The 22,153-nt window shown below is 42.6% G+C and overlaps 1 protein-coding gene across 1 annotated transcript in view; it reads right to left on the bottom strand.

Annotated features, from left to right (window-relative positions):
• The window catches only part of LOC126413181 (furin-like protease 1, isoforms 1/1-X/2), a 232,847-nt gene that overhangs the window by 68,195 nt on the left and 142,499 nt on the right, over positions 1 to 22,153 (bottom strand). Inside the window, exons 4-6 of the mRNA XM_050083077.1 lie at positions 5,419 to 5,584; positions 3,417 to 3,589; positions 236 to 445 (exon numbers count right to left, since the gene is read on the bottom strand). Coding sequence (XP_049939034.1) covers positions 236 to 445; positions 3,417 to 3,589; positions 5,419 to 5,584 — 549 coding nt within the window. The remainder of the gene's footprint in view (positions 1 to 235; positions 446 to 3,416; positions 3,590 to 5,418; positions 5,585 to 22,153) is intronic.

The raw sequence follows: 22,153 nt of genomic DNA on the forward strand, positions 1-22,153 counted from the left end.
CAGATGTTGCAGTTGCTCATGAACTCGTGTAAGTTTGATCTGAAACGACATATCGTATACGTACTGCCAACAGTACTGCAAAATATAATTTATAACGCCCTGGATTCTTCCTTTTTTACCATACCAGTTCGAAAAGAACTCCCTGAGTGACAGACACACTAGGACGTTGGCTGCTCATTCAGATACGTTTCCCCACTATAAGGACAGGAGTGGGGAGCCGGTGTCGGTGTCTCACCTGCTTCTCACTGGAGGCGCCGCTGCTGTAGGTGGTGGCGAGCGTCGAACTGCAGGCCTCCGAGTACCAGGGCACGACGCCGTTCTCGGTGGCGCTCGAGATGGACAGCGTCCAGATGGAGTTGGTGTAGCCATCACAGTTGCAGTTGTCGTGGTCGCGCCCGCCGTTGCCCGACGCCCACACGAAGATGGAGCCCTTGCCGCCGCGGCCCTGCAAACACGTGGCGAGTCAAGCGGCCGCTGCTTCGTGCAGCGATGGCGAAACGCCTCTATGGTCTCTGATCGCTGAGAAGTGCACCGGGCTTCAAATGTATGAGCCACAATCACTGAGTTACTTGACATTGTTCTACAGCCTGCATCATAGATCGGTGTGAATGCATTAGCGCCTAAAACGTTCAGGACAGTCATGAAATGGGAGCGTCATTTCTATAATGAATCTTCAAAGTGTTGAAGAACAAGAAACCTGATGAATCAAAACCTTACGATTGCCTGCTTATTAGCATGTTCCTCTCTCTATCCAGTAGTGTTGTGTGTTTGCGTGTGTGTGTGTGTGTGTGTGTGTGTGTGTGTGTGTGTGTTTTGTCGGCGGGCTACCGATTTTTTTTTCCTTTCCGCTTAACGAGCAGAGTCAATATAGTGTTTTACAGCGCATATCGTGAAAGCATCGCAGCTAGAAGTTCTAATTATGTACTACAGTATTTGGAGTTTTTGCGTCCAAGATATCTTTGCTCACCGCAGTCAGGACACACATTAACCGCAAAATAATACACATTACGACCGCAACCAGACGTAAGGAAAATCAATTAAAGCGTCAAACGGAAATTCCATCAAGACAATTATATTGTTCCTTAATGGCCTTGGTTCCAAAGAATAAAGACGCTAAACAGATACAAATGTCCCAAAATAAGACTCTCAGAGCAGCAAGACGTTGCAATAGAGCAGATAAATTCAGAAAAGACTGAATTTCGGAAATAATACGTGTGCAGCAACAGTAAGAAATTACAATGACAAAAACTGAAGAGTAGAACGTGTGTTAAAATCAGACAAACCAATGATCTTTAAGCAATGATTACATTATAACTTTTCATAGAAAAAGTCAGTAGAGCAGGAAGTCAGATCGATACAGAGCTTTCACACCTTAGCACGCAAGTCATATAGAAGAAATAACAAGAGAGGAAGAACAATAGAGAAAGAAAATATTAAGTCCTCTCGAAAGTACCTAATTTGGATATAGATTGCGTTTAATTTAAATCAGGAGGACCATTCTGAAAGTAGAAAACGCGTCGCTGTACTAACAGATTCCTTAACAATAATACAGAAACTGAATATACACGTTTGGCACACACTCCATTTTTCATTTTCAGCTCCTTGTATTGGCCGTGTTTGCAGTTAAAATTTTTTGGATTTGAGGTCCGCCAGTTATGCAAAACACCGTTTTTCTCAATAGCCAGACATGTTTCGGAAAAACTGTGCCATCATCAGTGGGTTTTAATTTTTATTTTTCTGCAATGTGAACATTTTTGTTACATGATTGTAAAGTTATGTGCATTTATAGTTCAAACAACAGATCGTTTCTTTTTGTAAATACCTTTACATTTGGTGAGCATGAATTTTCTGGACCACTTTTGTGTTAATTATTACAGGTAGCTTGTCATCTGCAACCAAACAATGTTGATGAGAAAGTTTATTTTTTTGCTGAGAGTTAACCTATCTTCTAGAACGTAATTTAGTTTTTCGCGATGTTTTCGCGCCTATTTTCGTATTTAGTTACGTTTTCGTGTTGCAAGCACTTCCATTCTCCGCATCATGCTGAGATGTTGTGATGCATACGAAGCTATAACACGTATTTTCCACAAATAACGTAGGAAAACGCTTTTCGCTACACCAGAACACAGTGTGATTGTGGTTTGTTACGTGACCCAGCCCAGTCAGTGTTCATTTGTTCACCAGAGAGTTCGGCGCGAAAAAGTCCGGAGCTGCCATGTCCGGAATGCAGGGAGAATGCTCGAAGATGTCAAACCGGAATTTCTTACGCAACAAGGCATTGGCAGGATATACCAGGCAGTATGCGGACGTGCATTGTTAAGACAACAGAACAATTCCACAGCCTCTTCGGCGGTTCTGAGTAGCCCAACGAACACGTTCAAGGATAGGACAGTATGCATCGTTGTTTGTTGTCGATTTCGTGCCCCGCAACACGAGTTGGACCCCTTACTGTACCAGAATACATAAACCATCAGTTTTATAATTGATGCATTTTTTAAAATTTGAGTGGCTTCTGTGGCGACTGAGGATGGCGCCACTCCATAGACAGTTGCTTCACTGTGTGGGTGTTATGAGAAACCCACGTTTCATCTCCCGTAACAGTCTAGTCTATATCTCTTTCGTAACACTTCACGAATGCTAAAGCAACCCCTATTCTCACAGATTTCTGGTCATCCGTGAGCATGCGTGGCACCAACCGCGCTCACACTTCGTGGTACCCTCCGTGCTGAATGATAGTTTCGTGCACAACTGAACGAGACACTTCCTAACACTGTTCATGCACGTCGGTTCTCTCGAATGATATAATCCACCTTACAGTGCATCTCAGATGACGGAGGGTCGCTCTGATCTCTCTTCGTCAAGAACATCTGTTCTAATTTAAAGCATTACGCACCACATTCCGACACTGGCTGCATTCATTGCACCTTAACCTTAAACGACCCCATGTGCGCGGTGAATGTCACAGGGTCCAACATTTACCGCCTGCAGAAACTTCACAATCGTCAGGATTCGCAATTGACACGGCCCAGCTCACAGCTATCTCTGTACTTACCTCGTGACGATGTCCGACTCACAACCCCATACGACAACAGTTCGCATCACACTGTTCACCAGAAACCTGTGAGCGGCTGGTTAAAGACAGGTGCACGGACTGTACGCGCCGACGTTATTTACTTTTTGGATGGCCCTCGTACTACATGGTTTGCTCTCTGAGACCTACTGAACTTCAATAACCAGTATTATCGTAGACATAATGATGTATAATACGTAGACTTCTTACAATTGTAGCGATACAGTGAGCGTGAGCACCACGGACACAGTACTGTAGTAAGCAGTGACTTGTGCTCTCAGCCAGTGTCGTACGGCTGTATAGCACAACGCTGCAGTAACGCCGGGAGGAGGTGGCCGCCACTGACCTTGGTGATTCCCTCGATGAAGGCCCTGGTCGCGAGCTCGCCGGGCCCGTCGACGGTCTTGCCGTCGTCGTCGGGCCCCCAGGAGGCGCTGTAGATGTCGATGTGCTGCGGGTTGAGCGACAGCGAGCGCGCCTCCACCGCGTCCGTCACGTCACCGTCCAGCATACGCACGCCTGCAACAGAGTTGGCGACCGTGACAGGAGCACTGACAAGTGGCTAGCTGCCTAGTTGCAGGGCCCTTATGTGGGTGAAGCGGCACTTGGAAACAGTTTCATTAGCTTTCATTCTACACTCAACAGTTCCTTGAACACAATCCACCAAGCTATGCAAAACTTTATTTAAATTAACTCTATTTGGCGAGAGATCATTCCTGAAGTGCATGAAAAGACCAAAATAAACGATTTCCTTTACACACTTATGTCAGAATATTTTCACTTCAATATAGGAGAATTTTAGTAGAGCAAATACGTTACAACACTACACAAAGTATCCTGGTTACATAAAACAAGAAAAATAAAAAAAATTGGAAAAGAATTAAGCAATTGTCTCGTCGGTTTCTCCCCCATTAGCAGAGCCAGAGAAGGGCTGTTGAAACCAAACACTTGCAAAATTACGAATTGTCACGAAACTTCAACACGCTTTTTGAGTTACACGTCTTAAAACTATTAGAAACAGCTGCAACACAATGTGTTAACATCACCTGTATGTAGTACTTCAGATAGGACGACAGTAGTGGCTGTAACAGTGCCAGAAGACACGGTGGAAAACCGACTTTTCCTCTTAGAAGACGGCATAATTTTGTAGACGATGCATAGTTTTTAGCAGACTGGAGGCGGGTCAGGTTGGAATAGGGTTGCCTAGGACAGTGAAATCGGGGCGGACGAGTTTCTGGGCGACTGGCTGTTTTCACAACTGAGAGGCAGGAAGATAGTGACAGTCAAAGGATTTCGGGAACAGAGTTCCGAATGCTTGTCAATTTCCTGTCGCATATACATAGCAGAAATAGAAATCTGGCGAAATAATCTCTTCAGGTGTGTCAGAGGAGTAATAAAATATCTTCGGAAATTTGATCGTTAATAATTAGTGCGAGACGGTTCTTTTCGGATAAGAAGGGAATTGCAGTATCGAGGACATACTCGTACAATAAGGAACATGTCAGTTCTGAGCTGATACTGTCCACATTTGGAGAGTTCGACCATTCTGCCTGGAATCAAAACAAGGCAGATCAGGTAAAGAGAAGAGCAGTAAGAAAGCTCTCGAGAGACCTGTGGAGAGGAGGGAAACTGCGGCTCCAGACAGCGCCAGCAGAGGGCAAGGGAAGAAGGCCTAAACAGACTGCGGTTTACGGGGCCAGGAGAATGTCCTGTCAAATTACGATGTTTCTGAGACAGTTACTCGAATTCTGGGGAGCATGAAAAAGTTTGCAGGTGTTAATCAGCACTCTATCTGATCCGCAGTCCATGAGACATGGGCTCTGTCTCTGAGGCTTCCAACCAGAGTGCAATGGCTTCAAATGGCTCTGAGCACTATGCGACTCAACTGCTGAGGTCATCAGTCGCCTAGAACTTAGAACTAATTAAACCTAACATCACACACATCCATGCCCGAGGCAGGATTCGAACCTGCGACCGTAGCGGTCGCTCGGCTCCAGACTGTAGCGCCCAGAACCGCACGACCACTGCGGCCGGCTAGAGTGCAATGTTTTAGGCCTACTACTGTACCGAAAAGAGCAGCCATCGGATGTGATACCTATCGCACAGCCTCATGTAGCGTCTGCATCTCCTCTCCTCTCCTCACAGCACTCCACTCCTTTTTCATTTCGTCCTCAGCCAACACCCCGGACTCTTTAATAGCCCAGGATTGCAATGCGCGTGATCACCCCCATGCTAACTGCGGGAGCATTACGGATCGGTTCGCGCGGCACCTGACTACGGCAGAGACTAGCTCGCCTCGCGCTGGTAGCGCCGTGCGCTCGCAGCTGGCGCCTATAGGCCGGACTCACCGCCTACGCGGGCGCCGAATGCGACGCCGACGGCGCACTCGGAGTTGTTGGCCACGGCAGCGACCTCGCCGGCGCAGCGCGTGCCGTGCCGGTTGGTATCGATGAGGTCGTAGCGCGGCGTCGGGTCCTCGTCGTGGTTGTTGACGTCGTAGCTCGCCTGCGGGTCCTGCAACACAGGGGCGAGCAGCCGGTGACAGTCAGATGAACACAACAGAGCAGCTGCTGCCACAGTGCTCGTCTACTGTAGAGTATCGCTCCCACGCAGTTGCAATAAATATCCCATCGACTGTGCTAGTACTTCTACTTGGCGTGTCGGACTTCACTGTGGAAATATCAAAGCTAAAAAAAAAAAGAACCCTACAGATTACGATATTAGTGCTACATCATCGGAGACTCTTCGGTGATCTGAATATCCGTGGTCTCCTGTCTCACTGGAATAGGACGCGCAACGAGAACATTGCGAACAATTAGTGGGGAAGGCATACGGAACAGTTTCAGCATTCCGATGGTTCTATCATACTGTGGCGCTTGTATAAAGGTAACTGCATACGTGAAGCTAGGTGACATACTTTTAGATAATCGGTGCACTATGTTACTTTCTCTCCAACACTTTGACATGAAAACGTCTACTCGTTCGTCGAACTTGCAAGTCTGTCAAAATACCACCAGATCTGAATAGCTACTAACAACAAGGCTAATACAGTAAAGTCTTGACAATTCTATGTGAACAGGACCGGGATCACTTTGATCTATTGGCACCTCGGACTCTCGAAATTTGTGTGGAAGAAAGGAATAATATTATTTTGAAAAGAATACATGTGCCTAAATATGAACTTTATTATAAAAAAGGTTTACATAGGTATTTACATTGGCAGAACAAAGTTAATCTGCTTCTCAGATAGTGGTGGAGTGTTTTCGTTTGGTGCAGCTTGTAATGGTTCTTTATTTACGTGACCATTACGGCACTCCAACCTCAGTTCTCGATACCACTAATATCGTACTGCTTTTCTGCGAAGTAACAGATATATTTTTGTGACAAAATTCACATTTGGTTTTATTAATGTATAGGTACTCCGATGTATCGATGTATTACAGTGATATCGTTCTTGTGTGTATTCATTTCTGTGAGACTGTCATAATCTTTGTCTTCCTTGTAACCGTTTTGGCGCGAATGCGCGTAGAGCAGTCTTTGTTTCACTTTGTAGAAGTTAAGTTGTTATTTCGCTTTGTAAAAGAACAGTTAAGCCTTGCGTTTGGTTAAAGTGGAAATTAAATATATGAAGATTGATACAAAACTGTTTTCTTGATGATGTGACAATTAAGCAGAAGTATATGTGAATTTACAAGACGTTTAATAAATATGTGGATCGTGAACACCAAGTCAAAAGTTACTTCTACCATCCCATTGTTCTGATCTGGGATTGTTTGATCATTAAGAATTTCCTGAAAAACGCATTTGTAAGGTTTTCAAATATTGCTAAAATACAGATCTGGACCTTTTAGCAGTCAAAGTGGAATCACCCTAGAATCAACAAGATGAGCCATAACGACTTCGACGAAATCTACGTGGGAATCCACTCAAGATAAGTGCCAAATTACTGACTTTTTTACAGTGACCTCATTATTTCCATTCTGACGATACCATCCGCAGTCAATAACTTTGTGCTCTACCATCTGAGCTACCGAAGCACGACTCACGCCCGGTACTCACAGCTTCACTTCTGCCAGTATCTCGTCTCCTACCTTTCAAACTTTACAGAAGCTCTCCTGCGAACCTTGCAGAACTAGCACTCCTGAAAGAAAGGATATAGCGGAGACATGGCTTAGCCACAGCCTGGGGGATGTTTCCAGAATGAGATTTTCACTCTGCAGCGGAGTGTGCGCTGATATGAAACTTCCTGGCAGATTAAAACTGTACCGGGCGTGAGTCGTGCTTCGGTAGCTCAGATGGTAGAGCACTTGCCCGCGAAAGGCAAAGGTCCCGAGTTCGAGTCTCGGTCGGGCACACAGTTTTAATCTGCCAGGAAGTTTCATATCAGCGCACACTCCGCTGCAGAGTGAAAATCTCATTCTGGAAACATCCCCCAGGCTGTGGCTAAGCCATGTCTCCGCTATATCCTTTCTTTCAGGAGTGCTAGTTCTGCAAGGTTCGCAGGAGAGCTTCTGTAAAGTTTGGAAGGTAGGAGACGAGATACTGGCAGAAGTGAAGCTGTGAGTACCGGGCGTGAGTCGTGCTTCGGTAGCTCAGATGGTAGAGCACTTGCCCGCGAAAGGCAAAGGTCCCGAGTTCGAGTCTCGGTCGGGCACACAGTTTCAATCTGCCAGGAAGTTTCATATCAGCGCACACTCCGCTGCAGAGTGAAAATCTCATTCTGTATTGGTTAAGTTTAGAGAAGCGATATTCGGGATAAATTGTCCGACACATATCTCGCGTATGAACGAGAATGGGATAAGGGAAATTGTGATCGGTAGCAAGAGATGTGGTCTTTCTTCCTTCACCCCACATATATGGAGTAATACAGCAGCTCAGCAGTATGGCGCCTCTCACCGTCTATTGACTTGTTGAGCACACATGTACGTAACGCTTTTCTACTACACTGCCGTCTATGATCACACCGATGAAGGTGGACAGTGCGAGGTTCAGTACGGAAATGACTCACCTTGCTTTTCTGATGGTTTAAAGCAGCCCATCATTTTTACTCAATCGTTAATCAGATCGCACCAAAAGATATTTCGTCGAAAGGAAGCAGTTGTGAGACCTGTCTTATGGAATAATTATTTCTTGAAGAGTAATAATCATTCACAGCTTCGAGGTCATGTCTCCTGTGCTTAACAACATTGCTGAGATCGTGTGGACCACTTCAGCCTGTAGTATGTTAACCAGTCGTATTTGTCACTGTACTACGGCAGATGTAGGAAATTCAGAGAGAGATGAAAGTACCGTCGCGCCTTTCTACGTGATTCTTCAACCCAACTCTAACATGAAGAATATCTGTACTATGTGGGTGCCACAACTCCTTGGCTTAGGACGAGGGGGAAAGGTTCTCAATATGCTCTCTGATCTAAGGGGCCCAAGCTCAGTTTATCGCTGATATGTTACAAAAATGAATATACGGTACCCGTCTATCAACAAATGGCACCTGCGAAAATATAGGCGAAGAAATATGTAGTTCGAGTAGTAAACGGGTTCTGGGTGTCAGAGAGAAGGAAGGAAGACTGCTGTTTAACATTGTGTCGATGAAGGTCATCAGTGTTCGGAAACAGGGGAGGACAGAAAAGGAAATCGCATTTGCTCTGAGTAGCTTTGGAGAAACCATTGTTAACTTCGACCTGGTCGGCCAGAAGAGGATTCGAACTTAAGTCCTCCCACATACGCGTCCGTTCTGTCACAGCAATTCGCCGAGCCTTGTTTGCTGGGTTCAGGCCGTCGTTCTACCCGCAATATTTTCTCAATGGTCTCGCCTTCTGCTGCGAGACATACCATCGGATTCAAGAAGCTGTATGCTTAAACTCTCCGTTAACTATTTAAAAAACAAATAAACCGAAAGAGTTCCTAGCAACAGAAAAACCAACAACTGAAACGCTGATTCACTGCGTTGCGCTGTTGTCTGTATACCACGAGAGAGCACAAAATGGGGACGAAGTGGATCCTAGTCCCATTATTTTCCCATAGCCATTCTTATCACCTATTGAAGTTCCTAATATAACGGATTACTATCACATCTGTATAGTGTCTCGCATAATAACGATAAGACTTGAATAAAAATTTATTTCCAAAATCCGAATTTCGTGGACCTCTAACCAGAGCGCGCTTAATTATCTGCACTGACTAGTTCCAAGAACTTTTATTCTTCTTAGTGGAACAACCTGTATCAACTCATCTGTAGGTCCTTGAATTTTATAGAACCTGAGACGGAGCTATTACCGCCGACTACAGATTATTGTGATACTACGCGATTGCTCTGGCATTTTAGTGAATAGTCACCACTTGCTACTATTAATAATCACTAAGATATTTCATGGAGCTATGGTCCTCTATTTTGTTACACCAAACGTCAGTGCCAGCACATCTGCTTGAACAGCATAGTCCCTTCCTGATTGTGCTATTTTGCCATGGCCATGCGCTATATTACCTCACATTTTGCAATTTTGGGACAAGCTTAATTTCGATATTTGACACTGTCATACACTGTATTCCTATTTTAATTCATAACCAAAGTCTCATGTCATGTAAGAACACAAGTAATTCTTCCACTTCTCCTCCTCCTCCTCCACCTCCTCGCCGCGCAGGATTAGCCGAGCAGTCTAAGGCGCTGCAGTCATGGACTGTGCGGCTGGTCCCGGCGGAGGTTCGAGTCCTCCCTCGGGCATGGGTGTGTGTGTTTGTCCTTAGGATAATTTAGGTTAAATATTGTGTAAGCTTAGGGACTGATGACCTTAGCAGTTAAGTCCCATAAGATTTCACACACATTTGAACATTTTTCCACCTCCTCCTCCTCCTCAGCGTTAATCTTATCTATTACGGGCTCTGCTTACTCGACATTTGACAAAATTATTGTATTCTTCACTGCCGCATAATCTACCTGCAGCGATAACTGTCAGTTGCCTCCGAGATGGACGCCGCGTCCGCTACCTATTTGTGAATTGTACCTACTTTGTTCTATGTGCGAGCCTATTTTAACTGTTTGTGTATCGTATTTTATGAGGCGTAAATTGGGGTCAGCCCTGAAATTACCTAAACGAGCGTAGGAAATCCCCTAAAAACCGCAACAAGGAAGGCCGGTGCACCAACCACAGTCTTTAATCCATCGTGCGCATTCGATCCTTGCCTGCCTGACCTCATTCCACAAGTAATTGCGCTGCTATATGCATGTTTTAAGTATTATGGAAGACATAAAAGTTGCGAGTAATAGTGTACTTCTTACAACTTAATTCTGCACTCGACGTATATCCCTCTTTTTATGTCTATTTACACTCAACACCGGAAAGAATTTTAATCCTACAATGTTAATAATTTGCTGCTGTCTTCGCTCATTTTTCTAGTAACGGCTTCCAATAATATAATTCTTCGCTTATTATTTATGAGATACCGTTTCGTATTTCATCCGTGCAGTCAGCTTTTCTGCGTCGATGAGATAAACGTACTTTTTAGATTTCCAGGTGATTGCAGTTCCTTCAACCAGTTTTCCCATCACCTTGACTCCATCACTGCCCGTGACATTCGGATTCTCTATCGTGTTGCTCAATTGTAGCGCAATGTCTGATATCTACTGTTTTTTTTTACGTAAGAGAAATTAGCGGTGCGTGCTCTATATGAAAGTCACGTGTTTCAACTACTATCGAGAACGGCACAGTTATCAATAAACATTCGACACACAGGGAGCTAATAGACCGTAATACGCACGCGTGAGGCGGCAGATAAATAATTACCATGAGATATTACCGGCACACGCGCTGTATTTCATCCACACAAAAATAAACCAATAAAAGGCCTTAATTAGTGATTATTGCAATTAGGCCATATGTACAAAGAGATAAAAGTTCGGCGTATAATTAGGTCGACAACGACGCGCGTAGCTTTTTCATTGTTAAACCTATTTATCAGTAAGTGCGGACATAATACGTATACCGTATCGCGGAGGAATCAGTAGAAATTAGATCACATTTTTAGAGGTAAAAGACCAATTAAAATTTCCTAATGAAATGAAACCAACGTCTGATTAAATAACCAGTTTACGTGGATTCTGACAGAAAATGTCGCTAATCTGTAAGTAAGAAAGCACAGAAAGTAGCATAGGACGGTGTGAGGTGGCGGTATCTTGAATATGGAAACTGTGGTGTCACTGCCAGACACCACACTTGCTAGGTGGTAACCTTTAAATCGGCCGCGGTCCGTAGTATACGTCGGACCAGCGTGTCGCCATCGTCTATGATTTTAGACCGAGCGCCGCCACACGGCAGGTCTAGTCTAGAGAGACTCCTTAGCACTCGCCCCAGTTGTGCAGCCGACTTTGCTAGCGATGGTTCACTGACTACATACCCTCTCATTTGCAGAGACGACAGTTTATCATAGCCTTCAGCTACGTCATTTGCTACGACCTAGCAAGGCGCCATATTCAGTTACTATGTCTTCTGAACAGATAATATTGTGACTCATGTACCGTCAAGAGCGACGTTCATCATTAATGGATTAAAGTTAAGTATCAAACTAATTACGTCCGCTTTCTGAATTCTCATTTCTTGTTATGTTCCAGACCTCACGTCAGCCTGCGTGAGCTAAAACGCTTGCATTTCGGCCTCCATTCGTAACACGGTGTTGGCTCTTCAGCCAACACAGCAGAAACAGATGGCATCATCACCAGCAGGGTGTCCTGATCATCGACGAATTGGGTGCTTCACACCTACCCTACGTACGCTCTGATTCTACGATACCCATTTAGAGGCCATCTAATGACTGTAACTATGCACACGCCTTCTCTTTGCCCCACATGCATCCCTAATCTCCATGTTTCTGTGTCTTCCAAAAGCACACAGTTCAAAACATCTAACAAGTTTTTTTCTCAGTTGCTTCTTAAGATTATGAGATAGTAGCTTCTCCTTCTCCTTCTCCTTCGTCTTCTTCCTCTTCTACTCCTCCTCCTCCTCTTCCTCCTCCTCCTCCTCCTCCTCCTCCTCCTCTTTTTTCACCTTCCTGTTGGATGTTTGCTTAGTCACTAAAGTTCTGATTTTTTTCCTTGCACGTGTATCTTCCTTTAGTTATAGGTGCCTACGGATCTGAAATATTTTATTTATTCCATTGTGTCTTGTCCTATTCATATGATTCTCTTTCTTCCATCTGCACCAGTGACCAAAGTCTTGATTTCTTAGTTAAATAAAGGAGATAACATTTCTGGAGCAATGGCACAATTTAATAAAATGCGAGCAGAGGGCCAGACGCCTAGAACCGCGACGCCCCCACAACACGGCCCCGTCATCCGCGGGCGGCTAGCGCGCAGCTCCGTATCGCTGAGTTGCCTATCGCGCAGGGGCGCGGGCGGTCTGCCCACGGCGCGGACACAATGGGAGCGGCCGGCTAATGATAATGAGCCCAGCTGGGAAGTCCGGCGGACCGTGGCGCATTGTGTGCCACCTGCGGCTGCAGCCGCGCGCAAACAACGCTCGGGCGGGCCTGCGAGTCCACTTGAAACCGCGCTGGTGCGGTTTTTTTTAATGGACGGATACTAGTCGCCTCGCTCTCGTTTGCGACGTCCACTTGGCGCCTAGCGCGAAAAACACTTGTTTTTGTATTCTGCTTGAGTGTGTACGGTCCACACCAGGGTAGACCAACAACGGTTATCTTGCGTGCACAAAGGAGTGCAGCGCAAATGTTCGCGAAATAACTGATTCCTGTAAGAATGTAATCGAAGTGCTGGAAAACCAGCTGTGTAGCCAAAAACCTACCCGTAAAATTTAGAGAAATAATAGTAAGTGACACAATAAAGACAAACGTAATAAAAATGGTTCAAATGGCTCTGAGCACTATGGGACTTAACTTCTGAGGTCATCAGTCCCCTAGAACTTAGAACTACTTAAACCAAACTAACCTCAGGATGTCACACACATCCATGCCCGAGGCAGGATTCGAACCTGCGACCGTAGAGGTCGCAGCAGAAGAGGAATACCAGCTTCCAGATGTGGCGGATGTAGCCACCTGTCAGTTCATACGGCCTTCAGATGTTCAAGGATGGGGAGGGCAGCGATCCATTTGAGAAAAAGAAATGATAAGGCTCCTACCAAACGAGACACCCGCTAACCCGTTAAAATGTAGCCTCGTTGATAAGCAGGGGGCAACAGTCTCCCAGTCCCCTGAAGGTTTTGCATATTTTCCGTACTCAAGGCCCTGACATTATAGTGATTAAACATGCTACTCAGGTGGAACGCTAATTGGTGTCTTGAGATTCACCTTTCAACATCTATTTGCAAAAGATTCTGCAAGTCAATGCGCAAGGTGGTGCGTTCTGAATAGACCGGTGCTCTCTATGCTCGCTACCTGGCGACAATCTCTAGTTTTTATAAATACGCATAACTTACAGTTTTGTCATCTGTTACTACTGCTCTGCATTTCGCAACCAGTGTGACTCACAACATTTATGTTCATAATTATCCATAACTGAGTGCTCTGAAATAAAATGCTAATGATTCGAAATGATTTCTTAGTTTTTTCATTGACAAGTTGCAATGTATATTTTACACTACCAGATTCAACTCACAAAATGTTTTCAGTGCGACAATAGCGCTTTAATGAAAGTTCTTTGATGGCCTCCGCCTTCCCAAACACACACACACACACACACACAATTATTATCGCCTCACAAACAATGTGCAAACAGTTCTTTGTCAAAGATCTTAAGAAAATATGTAAGTAGGCTGTTTATGTTTTCTCTATGTAAGTAGGCTGTTTATGTTTTCTTATTGGCAACGTTACGTAGCGCTCAATATGAAAATCACTGGCTGTGCTGTGTGCAGTCTGTGGCTGCTTTGCATTGTTGTAATACTCGCCATTGTAGTGTTAGGCAGCTGGCTGTGAACAGCGCGTAGCGTTGCGCAGTTGGAGGTGAGCCGCCAGCAGTGGTGGATGTGGGGAGAGAGATGGCGGAGTTTTGAAATTTGTCATGAACTGCTATATTTATATATGATGATATCAAGGTAAATACATTGTTTGTTCTCTATTAATATCTTTCATTTGCTAACCATCCCTATCAGTAGTTAGTGCCTTCAGTAGTTTGAATCTTTTATTTAGCTGGCAGTAGTGGCGCTCGCTGTATTGCAGTAGCTTGAGCAGCGAAGATTTTTGTGAGGTAAGTGATTTGTGAAAGGTATAGTTTAATGTTAGTCAGGGCCATTCTTTTGTAGGGAATTTTGAAAGTCAGATTGCGTTGCGCTAAATATTGTGTGTCAGTTTAAGGACAGTCTTGTAAGAATTGTTCAAAGGGGACGTTTCATGTGTCGACCCTTAGCCTAGGATACCTCACTGGAATCTTCTGATTTTTCTTGTAGTTTGTGTATTTAGTGTAGCTTTTGTTTATTGCTAGCGCGTAATTGTAGAGAGAATCTCCTTTGTAGTTGTAGCCTTTCATAGTTGTACAGTAAAACAGTTGTGGCATGCATATAGATTTGCACCAAGTATTTCGCAGCTGTAATTAACTAGATATTATTTTCAGTGTTATGTTAATGTGTTCTCTTATTTTTGCTCTTCAAATTGTGTTTTTCTGTGTTGTCGCGTGAAATACTGTGACAATAATGGCGTGTGAAAAACGTAATACTAGGCTCCAAAGTAAACTGAGAAATGACAGTGAAAATGAGAGCAGTGTGTTAGCGCCACCGAGTAATGAATTAACTGATGTTCAAAGTAGTAATTTGGTAATTGAGCATAGGGAAATGGAGCGGGCGGCAAACAATGGCGTGGACAGTGAAACAATTAGTGAAGAGGGAAGCATTATCGATCGATCGGTCGGCAACAGCTCGCCTCAGGAATCCGAAATGACAGGACACAATTTCGCAAATACTGTAGATTCAGGTTTTGGGTCATCACCGTTTTCTCAAATAAGTCAAGACACATTTTCTGCTTGTCAAAATGTGAATGTTGTCGGTGCAAATGCACTGCCGAAAAGCGTAGAGAAACAGATTCCAGACACTAATACATTATTATTGCAATTAATGCAGCAAATGGAACAAAATCAGAGACAAACACAGCAAAAGCTTGAAAAGTTAGACACAATGGAACAACACCAGAGACAAACACAGCAACAGTTAGACACAGTGGAACAAAATCTCAAAAAGTTAGACACAGTGGAACAAAATCTCAAAAAGTTAGACACAATGGAACAAAATCTTCAAAAGTTAGACACCACACTTGAACAAACACGTGAAGATTTAACTAGTGAGTTACATAACATTGAATCGAAATGTCAAAAAGTCTGTAATGACGTAAAATCACAAATTTGTGAGCATTTCCAACCTATTTTTTCGCGGCATGAAAATGCATTACAGAATCATGAAGCAGCCATAAAAGAACTGCAAACTATTTTTCATGAAAATCACAACACCTTGCAAGCTAAAATTGACTCAGTTGCATCTACCGATTCGGTTATGCAACTTGCAAAAACTCAGGAAAACTTAAAGGTCACAGTAGACACGATTGCAACACAAATGGACACTCTGAAACTTGGTTCAGAAAAACATACAGAGGAAATGATTTCACTATCGGATAAAGTAGCCGAACTTTCAGATCAGTTCACTAACTTATCTACAAAGGTAGATGATGATCTGAATGACACAACACCTGTAGCCTTCACTGACACAGAAGAGTATGAACAAATTAGAAAATTCAAACAAAATCAAAATCAAATCAATACACAGTACAAAAGAGAAATCCGGGAAGTGCAAGATCAGTTGGCACAAGTAGTACAAGAATTACGTATTTCAGAGGACACTCGCGCCCCAATACGGGAAGAGGGACATACAAATACGGAACAGACACAAAATAACAACACAGGGCACTTCGGAAATTGTGAAAGAAGTTGGCAAGGTACGCCGAATTTTGAGATGGAACCGCCGAAACGACGTAACTATGACCGAGATGCTACTCGCCGACACGATGATTTTGACTATAAGCTGTTCATTACTACACGTAAATTCAAAATGTTTAAGAATTCTGCCAACGACATTCATCCACAAGCATGGCTCCATCAATTCTCTCATTGTTTTCCTCCCAACTGGTCGTTGGAACACAGATTAGAATTTATGTGTGGCTACTTAGAGAATGAACCAGCTGTAAGAATGCGATCGGTAATTCATGATTGCCACAGTGAAGGAGAGTTTTACCATGCCTTCCTCTCAGCATATTGGTCTCAAGTCACACAAGATCGAGTAAAACATGGTATCATAATGATGAAACATTTCGAACAATCTGAATTCTCCAGTCTTGTGAAATATTTTGAAGACATGTTGCATAAGAATCAGTATCTTTCAGACCCATACAGCCCCTCAGAACTCATCCGCATTTGCTTAATCAAACTGCCTGAACATTTACGACATATTATTTTGGCAGGACGTTGCAAAGACGACATTGAAGCTTTTCAGGGACTGTTACAAGAACTAGAAATTGACACTGACAATCGCGGAACGCGAAACCAGGAACACAACAATTACAGGTCACATCCGTCGCAATTCCTCGATGAAAGAAGTAATAATTTGACACGACAAGGCTATTCTCACCACACAAATCGTGACCAAAATAGACACCACCCGTATGACAACCGTTGCCAGGGTAGTAATAGTTACAGAGAAAGATCGCATTTCCGTAGAAATGAATATGACAGAGATAACCATAGAAATAGACAATATGGTAACCAAAACAATTATTATCAAGGGAGGCAGAATAACTTCAGACGCAACAGTTCGGCGCAGAGTTACGATTCAGGGAGAAATTCTCCACCACGTGACCGACACGAAAGAAACTGTGTAAACTACCGACAAAACGACAGACCTGAATTCCATCAGAACTGGCGAGCTTTAAACAGAGCTGGGCCCTCTCGGCAAGGCGAATTTGTGGAAGTTAGGCCTCCTAATCCCAGTAACGACGCGCGGCAACAAAGAGACAGACAATGACTCACACCGCAGGCATACACGTGCGCCGGCTGGCTCCGAGAAAAGTAACATTATATCTGGTACTGCTAATGAGATTTTAATGCAACATTTTGGTTTACTTGAAAATACATTCTGGGTTTAAAGTACTTTCTGAGAGATACCAGATGACACAGAGGTTAGTTTATGTGACAGCTACACGATTTTTATCACGACGCTACTAATGAGTGACAATTTACAATGTTGCTTTTGCGGTGTATCTGTTTTATATCTGCACAGTTTTCTGAATTCTTCTGGAAAGAACATGTTTTAGTAGTAACTTTTGTGGTATAGCAACAATGAGACAGCCTTTTTCGTGGCACAACATTACGTTACTGTACAGTACTTTCTTCATCACGCCAATAAGCGTAATAACTAAGATATCTATACGCAAAGCATTTCACTTTTGTGTATCATGAGGTAAGTACATTGACTTTAGCAGAACTTTGCTTACAGAGGACGATAACTACGACAGTTCCACAGAATTATCTTACAGCAAGACGCGCATTTAGCGCTACAGGACACGCATTTGAGTGATTAATCTTATACTTAAAACACTTATTTTCAAAGATTTTTTAATTACAAAGAAAGTTTTCCGTGATACATTTCATTCCATTGCTGTAATTTGTAACACCTGAGGGTATAATTACATTTATCCTCAGGGGGGTACACGCTTACTTTGTGTACCATGTGTTTGGCAAGCACAAGGAGCCCTAGCTAATATGGTATTTGCTTATACAACTTTACACATCGGTACCATATTCCTCTAACACACAAATTACACAGCTATCTGATCATTTAACTGAGAGAGACAAACATTTATTTTACTACATCAGTGACACATGTTTACGCAATTATACAGTTGGATAACTTCACACTTATGAAACTGTATTTTGTCTGTACTTTGTAAACTGTTCATATTTTTTCGGAATCATTGTGATACTATGAGAGCTTTGAATGATGTATTTGGTATGAGATCATGATTTTTAAAGTACGTTTGAGGCAGATGACACTTTTGACATGAGCAGAGAATTTTTTTAATTATTGGAGGAAGCTACGACGATTTTGAGATTTGACTGAAGTGTTATGATGTTATTATTACGACGACGATGTGTACTATGCTGTTGAGGGATGTTTATGATAAATAAGCTGATGCTATATGAGGAATCTGATTATGCTAAGTAGCTATTATGATGAAATATTGAAGACGTGTTGATGAATATGAATATGTATATGTGTAATAAGGTAAGGAATAAGGAGTAGGGGTTAGGGACTTTGATTTATGAAAAGGTTGTTGGAAACCAAGAATTGTACTTTAAGAGTTATGAAATGTGTGTGTATATGCATGAATGTATCACAATGCCACTGAAAATTTTTTTGGACACTGTTATATTTATAGGGTTTTGTTTCTACAGATTTGCAACGCTAATTCTTGACCTGTGAAATATTTTTATATGAGACTACCACGGTAGCAGAATCTCCTGTCGTAAATATTTCCGTACGAAAGTTAAGTGACCACCTGCACGTAATGCGTCGCGGGCACCCAGCTGTCAGACGCCTGGAGAAAAAGCCATCATTGCGAGCCCTTTTCAGCGGCACAGGTAGAACAAAAAAAAAGGGGAGGCCATTATCCTTGGAAATATTCTTACATCTGCAAACCTGATAATGACACGTGTCTTTCTACGAGAATTGAGAGCTACTGACTTACGAAATGCCACATGGCTATTGAACGATATTTTTATGCTTTGTACATAATTGCTTATTTCATTTGATATCTGGTTTCCAGCTGTGTTGCAGCATTGCTTTTATAAAATGAAATGCATTTGCTAATGTGAACACTTTCTGTCAACAGATCTATTAAATAATTATTTTATGATCCACATTCTTTAAAAAAGGAGCACTTGGAAAGGAAAGAACAATAAGAAGGAACTAGTAACTGCATTCATAATTTTCTTTACAAGTACATGGTCATATTTCTTTTTACAATCAGTTGTTGTGGTGCACCACTTTAATTACATAGATATTAAGATGTGAATATACATTTCCCTTATCTGCATTGTTGTTTTTACTGTAATATTTTTTCTGCTTGAGCTATGTCATGTTTAGGTATAAGTTGCTGCTGTTTGCCAGGCATAGTGTTATTGAATTTGACTTTTGCTCATTTATGCTGCTAGCTTTGCCAATTTGCATTTTTTGCATTGCTGTTTGTGTTGATTTGTTATGTGATGCTGCATTGCCTCGTCCCTTAGTTTAGCATCTGAGCTCAGTAGATTTAAGTTAGCTTAAGAGGGGGTAGCCTCTAAGAGAATGAGTTGCGATGAATTGGAAGAAATGCATTGAGAAAACAGGTTTAGGTAGGATTTTCTTGGAAATAAATGTTGAGGTAAGAAATGTGTGAACATATAAACACAGAAAGCATGCTTAGTTAGAATTTTTTTTTGGTGGAAGCAAAGGTTGAAATAAGACGAAAGATCTATAGAATGAAGTTTTGGGATGGACTGCAGTACCAAATGTTACACTGAAAACGAACCCTGTCCTTTCCTTTTGTGTTATCCCACTATGTGTTTGTGTACCCTTGAGTATTTGTTTTCTTCCTGTCTCTGTGTAGTTTCATAGAATTTTTTTTCTTTTAATATTAAGCTACATTCACTATGATGAGGAATACTGTTATCCTCGAATATAATTGGCATTAATAATATGTTATTTACTTTGTAAAGATGTTAGACATTATTCATTCTGTTTAAATGCTCATGTGTGAAGTTGATGTTTCAATAATTATTCTGATCTTCTATGTATGTACTCATGTCATAATTCCTGTAACACTGACGTATATGTCTATTTCTATTCTTTTGTAAAGCCCCTATTACTACAAATGTTATCTATATTGTTATGTTTTTAATGATGTATTGTGTACCTTTGTTATTGTATTCTCATGTTATAAAATTGTAATTGTTACCAGTTCTTCAAATTAAGTAACATTTCACTGCACACGTTTCTGTTGGTCATAGTACATGGACAATATGTGAGAAGTAGGCACTGTTAGTGTTTTCACGTGTGTTAATAATTCAGCAAGGGACTGGATAACAGCATTGCTGGTTCTAAGGACAATTCCAAAAACTTTGTGAGTGCACAAGTGGTGGTTTATGGACTTGCTATATTCTCTGCAAGACTCTTCGATGGTGATTGTGCACCTGCACATTTGCAACAGATGGCTGCTGGCCGTCTCTACAAGGACTACAGTGGGTCTACATCTTTGATGGCCCACCAATACCGTAATCTCTACCAGGACTACAGTGGGTCTGCTCTGTGATGACCTACCTACCAATATTCATCAAAACTTCGACTGACTCTGCTGTGGGTTTGCTCTGTTGTGGACCAATACTTGTCTGCATGTCGAGAGTCAGCACTGTCTTTCCGTTGGAAGGACAACACTACTTCTTCAAGACTGCATGGAAATCCACTACTTCTGTGTGCATTTTCTTTTACTGCTCAGACTTTGAGAAAAACACTGCTATTCTCCCGTTATGTACGATTAGGACTGTCTTTATGGACTGTGAGAAAATTTGAGCTTTTGACCAACATAATATCAATAAGTGTGTGCATTTGATTTCTTTGTTATTGTAATTATGAAAAATTTTATCAAATCATTATTGGCCACTGCCCAAAAAAAAAAAATTTGTAAAATTTTTTGTGGGGAGCATGGGGGCTATGTAAGTAGGCTGTTTATGTTTTCTCTATGTAAGTAGGCTGTTTATGTTTTCTCTATGTAAGTAGGCTGTTTATGTTTTCTTATTGGCAACGTTACGTAGCGCTCAATATGAAAATCACTGGCTGTGCTGTGTGCAGTCTGTGGCTGCTTTGCATTGTTGTAATACTCGCCATTGTAGTGTTAGGCAGCTGGCTGTGAACAGCGGGTAGCGTTGCGCAGTTGGAGGTGAGCCGCCAGCAGTGGTGGATGTGGGGAGAGAGATGGCGGAGTTTTGAAATTTGTCATGAACTGCTATATTTATATATGATGATATCAAGGTAAATACATTGTTTGTTCTCTATTAATATCTTTCATTTGCTAACCATCCCTATCAGTAGTTAGTGCCTTCAGTAGTTTGAATCTTTTATTTAGCTGGCAGTAGTGGCGCTCGCTGTATTGCAGTAGCTTGAGCAGCGAAGATTTTTGTGAGGTAAGTGATTTGTGAAAGGTATAGTTTAATGTTAGTCAGGGCCATTCTTTTGTAGGGAATTTTGAAAGTCAGATTGCGTTGCGCTAAATATTGTGTGTCAGTTTAAGGACAGTCATGTATAAATTGTTCAAAGGGGAAGTTTCATAAATATGTAGGTTTAAGCGACCCGGTTTTTCGTAAGTTATTATTCAAGGTGATGCTTTTGTTGCAGTTGACATGATGCTTGTTCTGTAATTGTGCTCTGTAAGTTTTTACAGTTTTCTGGGCGGTACGTACTGCTACGTCACACATTAGTGTACGCGTTACTGCAAGGCCCTTCGACAAGGAGTCATGAAGCGTAAGCAGCAGCAATCTCCAGTGCGTCCATAGCACAAACATCAGCATCTCTCTGACACGCAGCTGTTTTCTGTGGTACGCAGGTAGTACTTCAAGGGCATCGTTCAGTCAGTAACTCGCGCTATTTACCACATTCACTTGGAGTTTTTGATCACTGATATCTCATCAGGAAACACTCCATTTAGCATGCCGTACCGAGACCATAACTTAACAGAAAGCATCCCCTGCTCTACAAAGGCGTGTGTGCTGCAGTCAGACAACCCGAGTGATTAAAGACATATGACAGAGCAGAAACCAAACCCAGACTCCTAAATCCGTAATCGATACTTACGGACTGAGCTACGCGGGGGTTACTAGTGCCACATCTTCGGAGCGTTAGCCCCTCTACGATAGACATCCCGCTTTCCAAGCTTCAAGGAAGTTTTCTTGCGTTTTCTTTTTCCTTTTAATTCGTCAGTCTTCTGACTGGATCGATGCTGCCCTCGACGACCTCCACTACTGCACAAAATTCTTCATATCAGAGCAGTGTGCACACCCAACGCCCAGAATGAATTCTT

The sequence above is a fragment of the Schistocerca serialis genome, chromosome 7 (assembly GCF_023864345.2).
Source record: "Schistocerca serialis cubense isolate TAMUIC-IGC-003099 chromosome 7, iqSchSeri2.2, whole genome shotgun sequence".
NCBI classification, from domain to species: Eukaryota; Metazoa; Arthropoda; class Insecta; order Orthoptera; family Acrididae; genus Schistocerca; species Schistocerca serialis.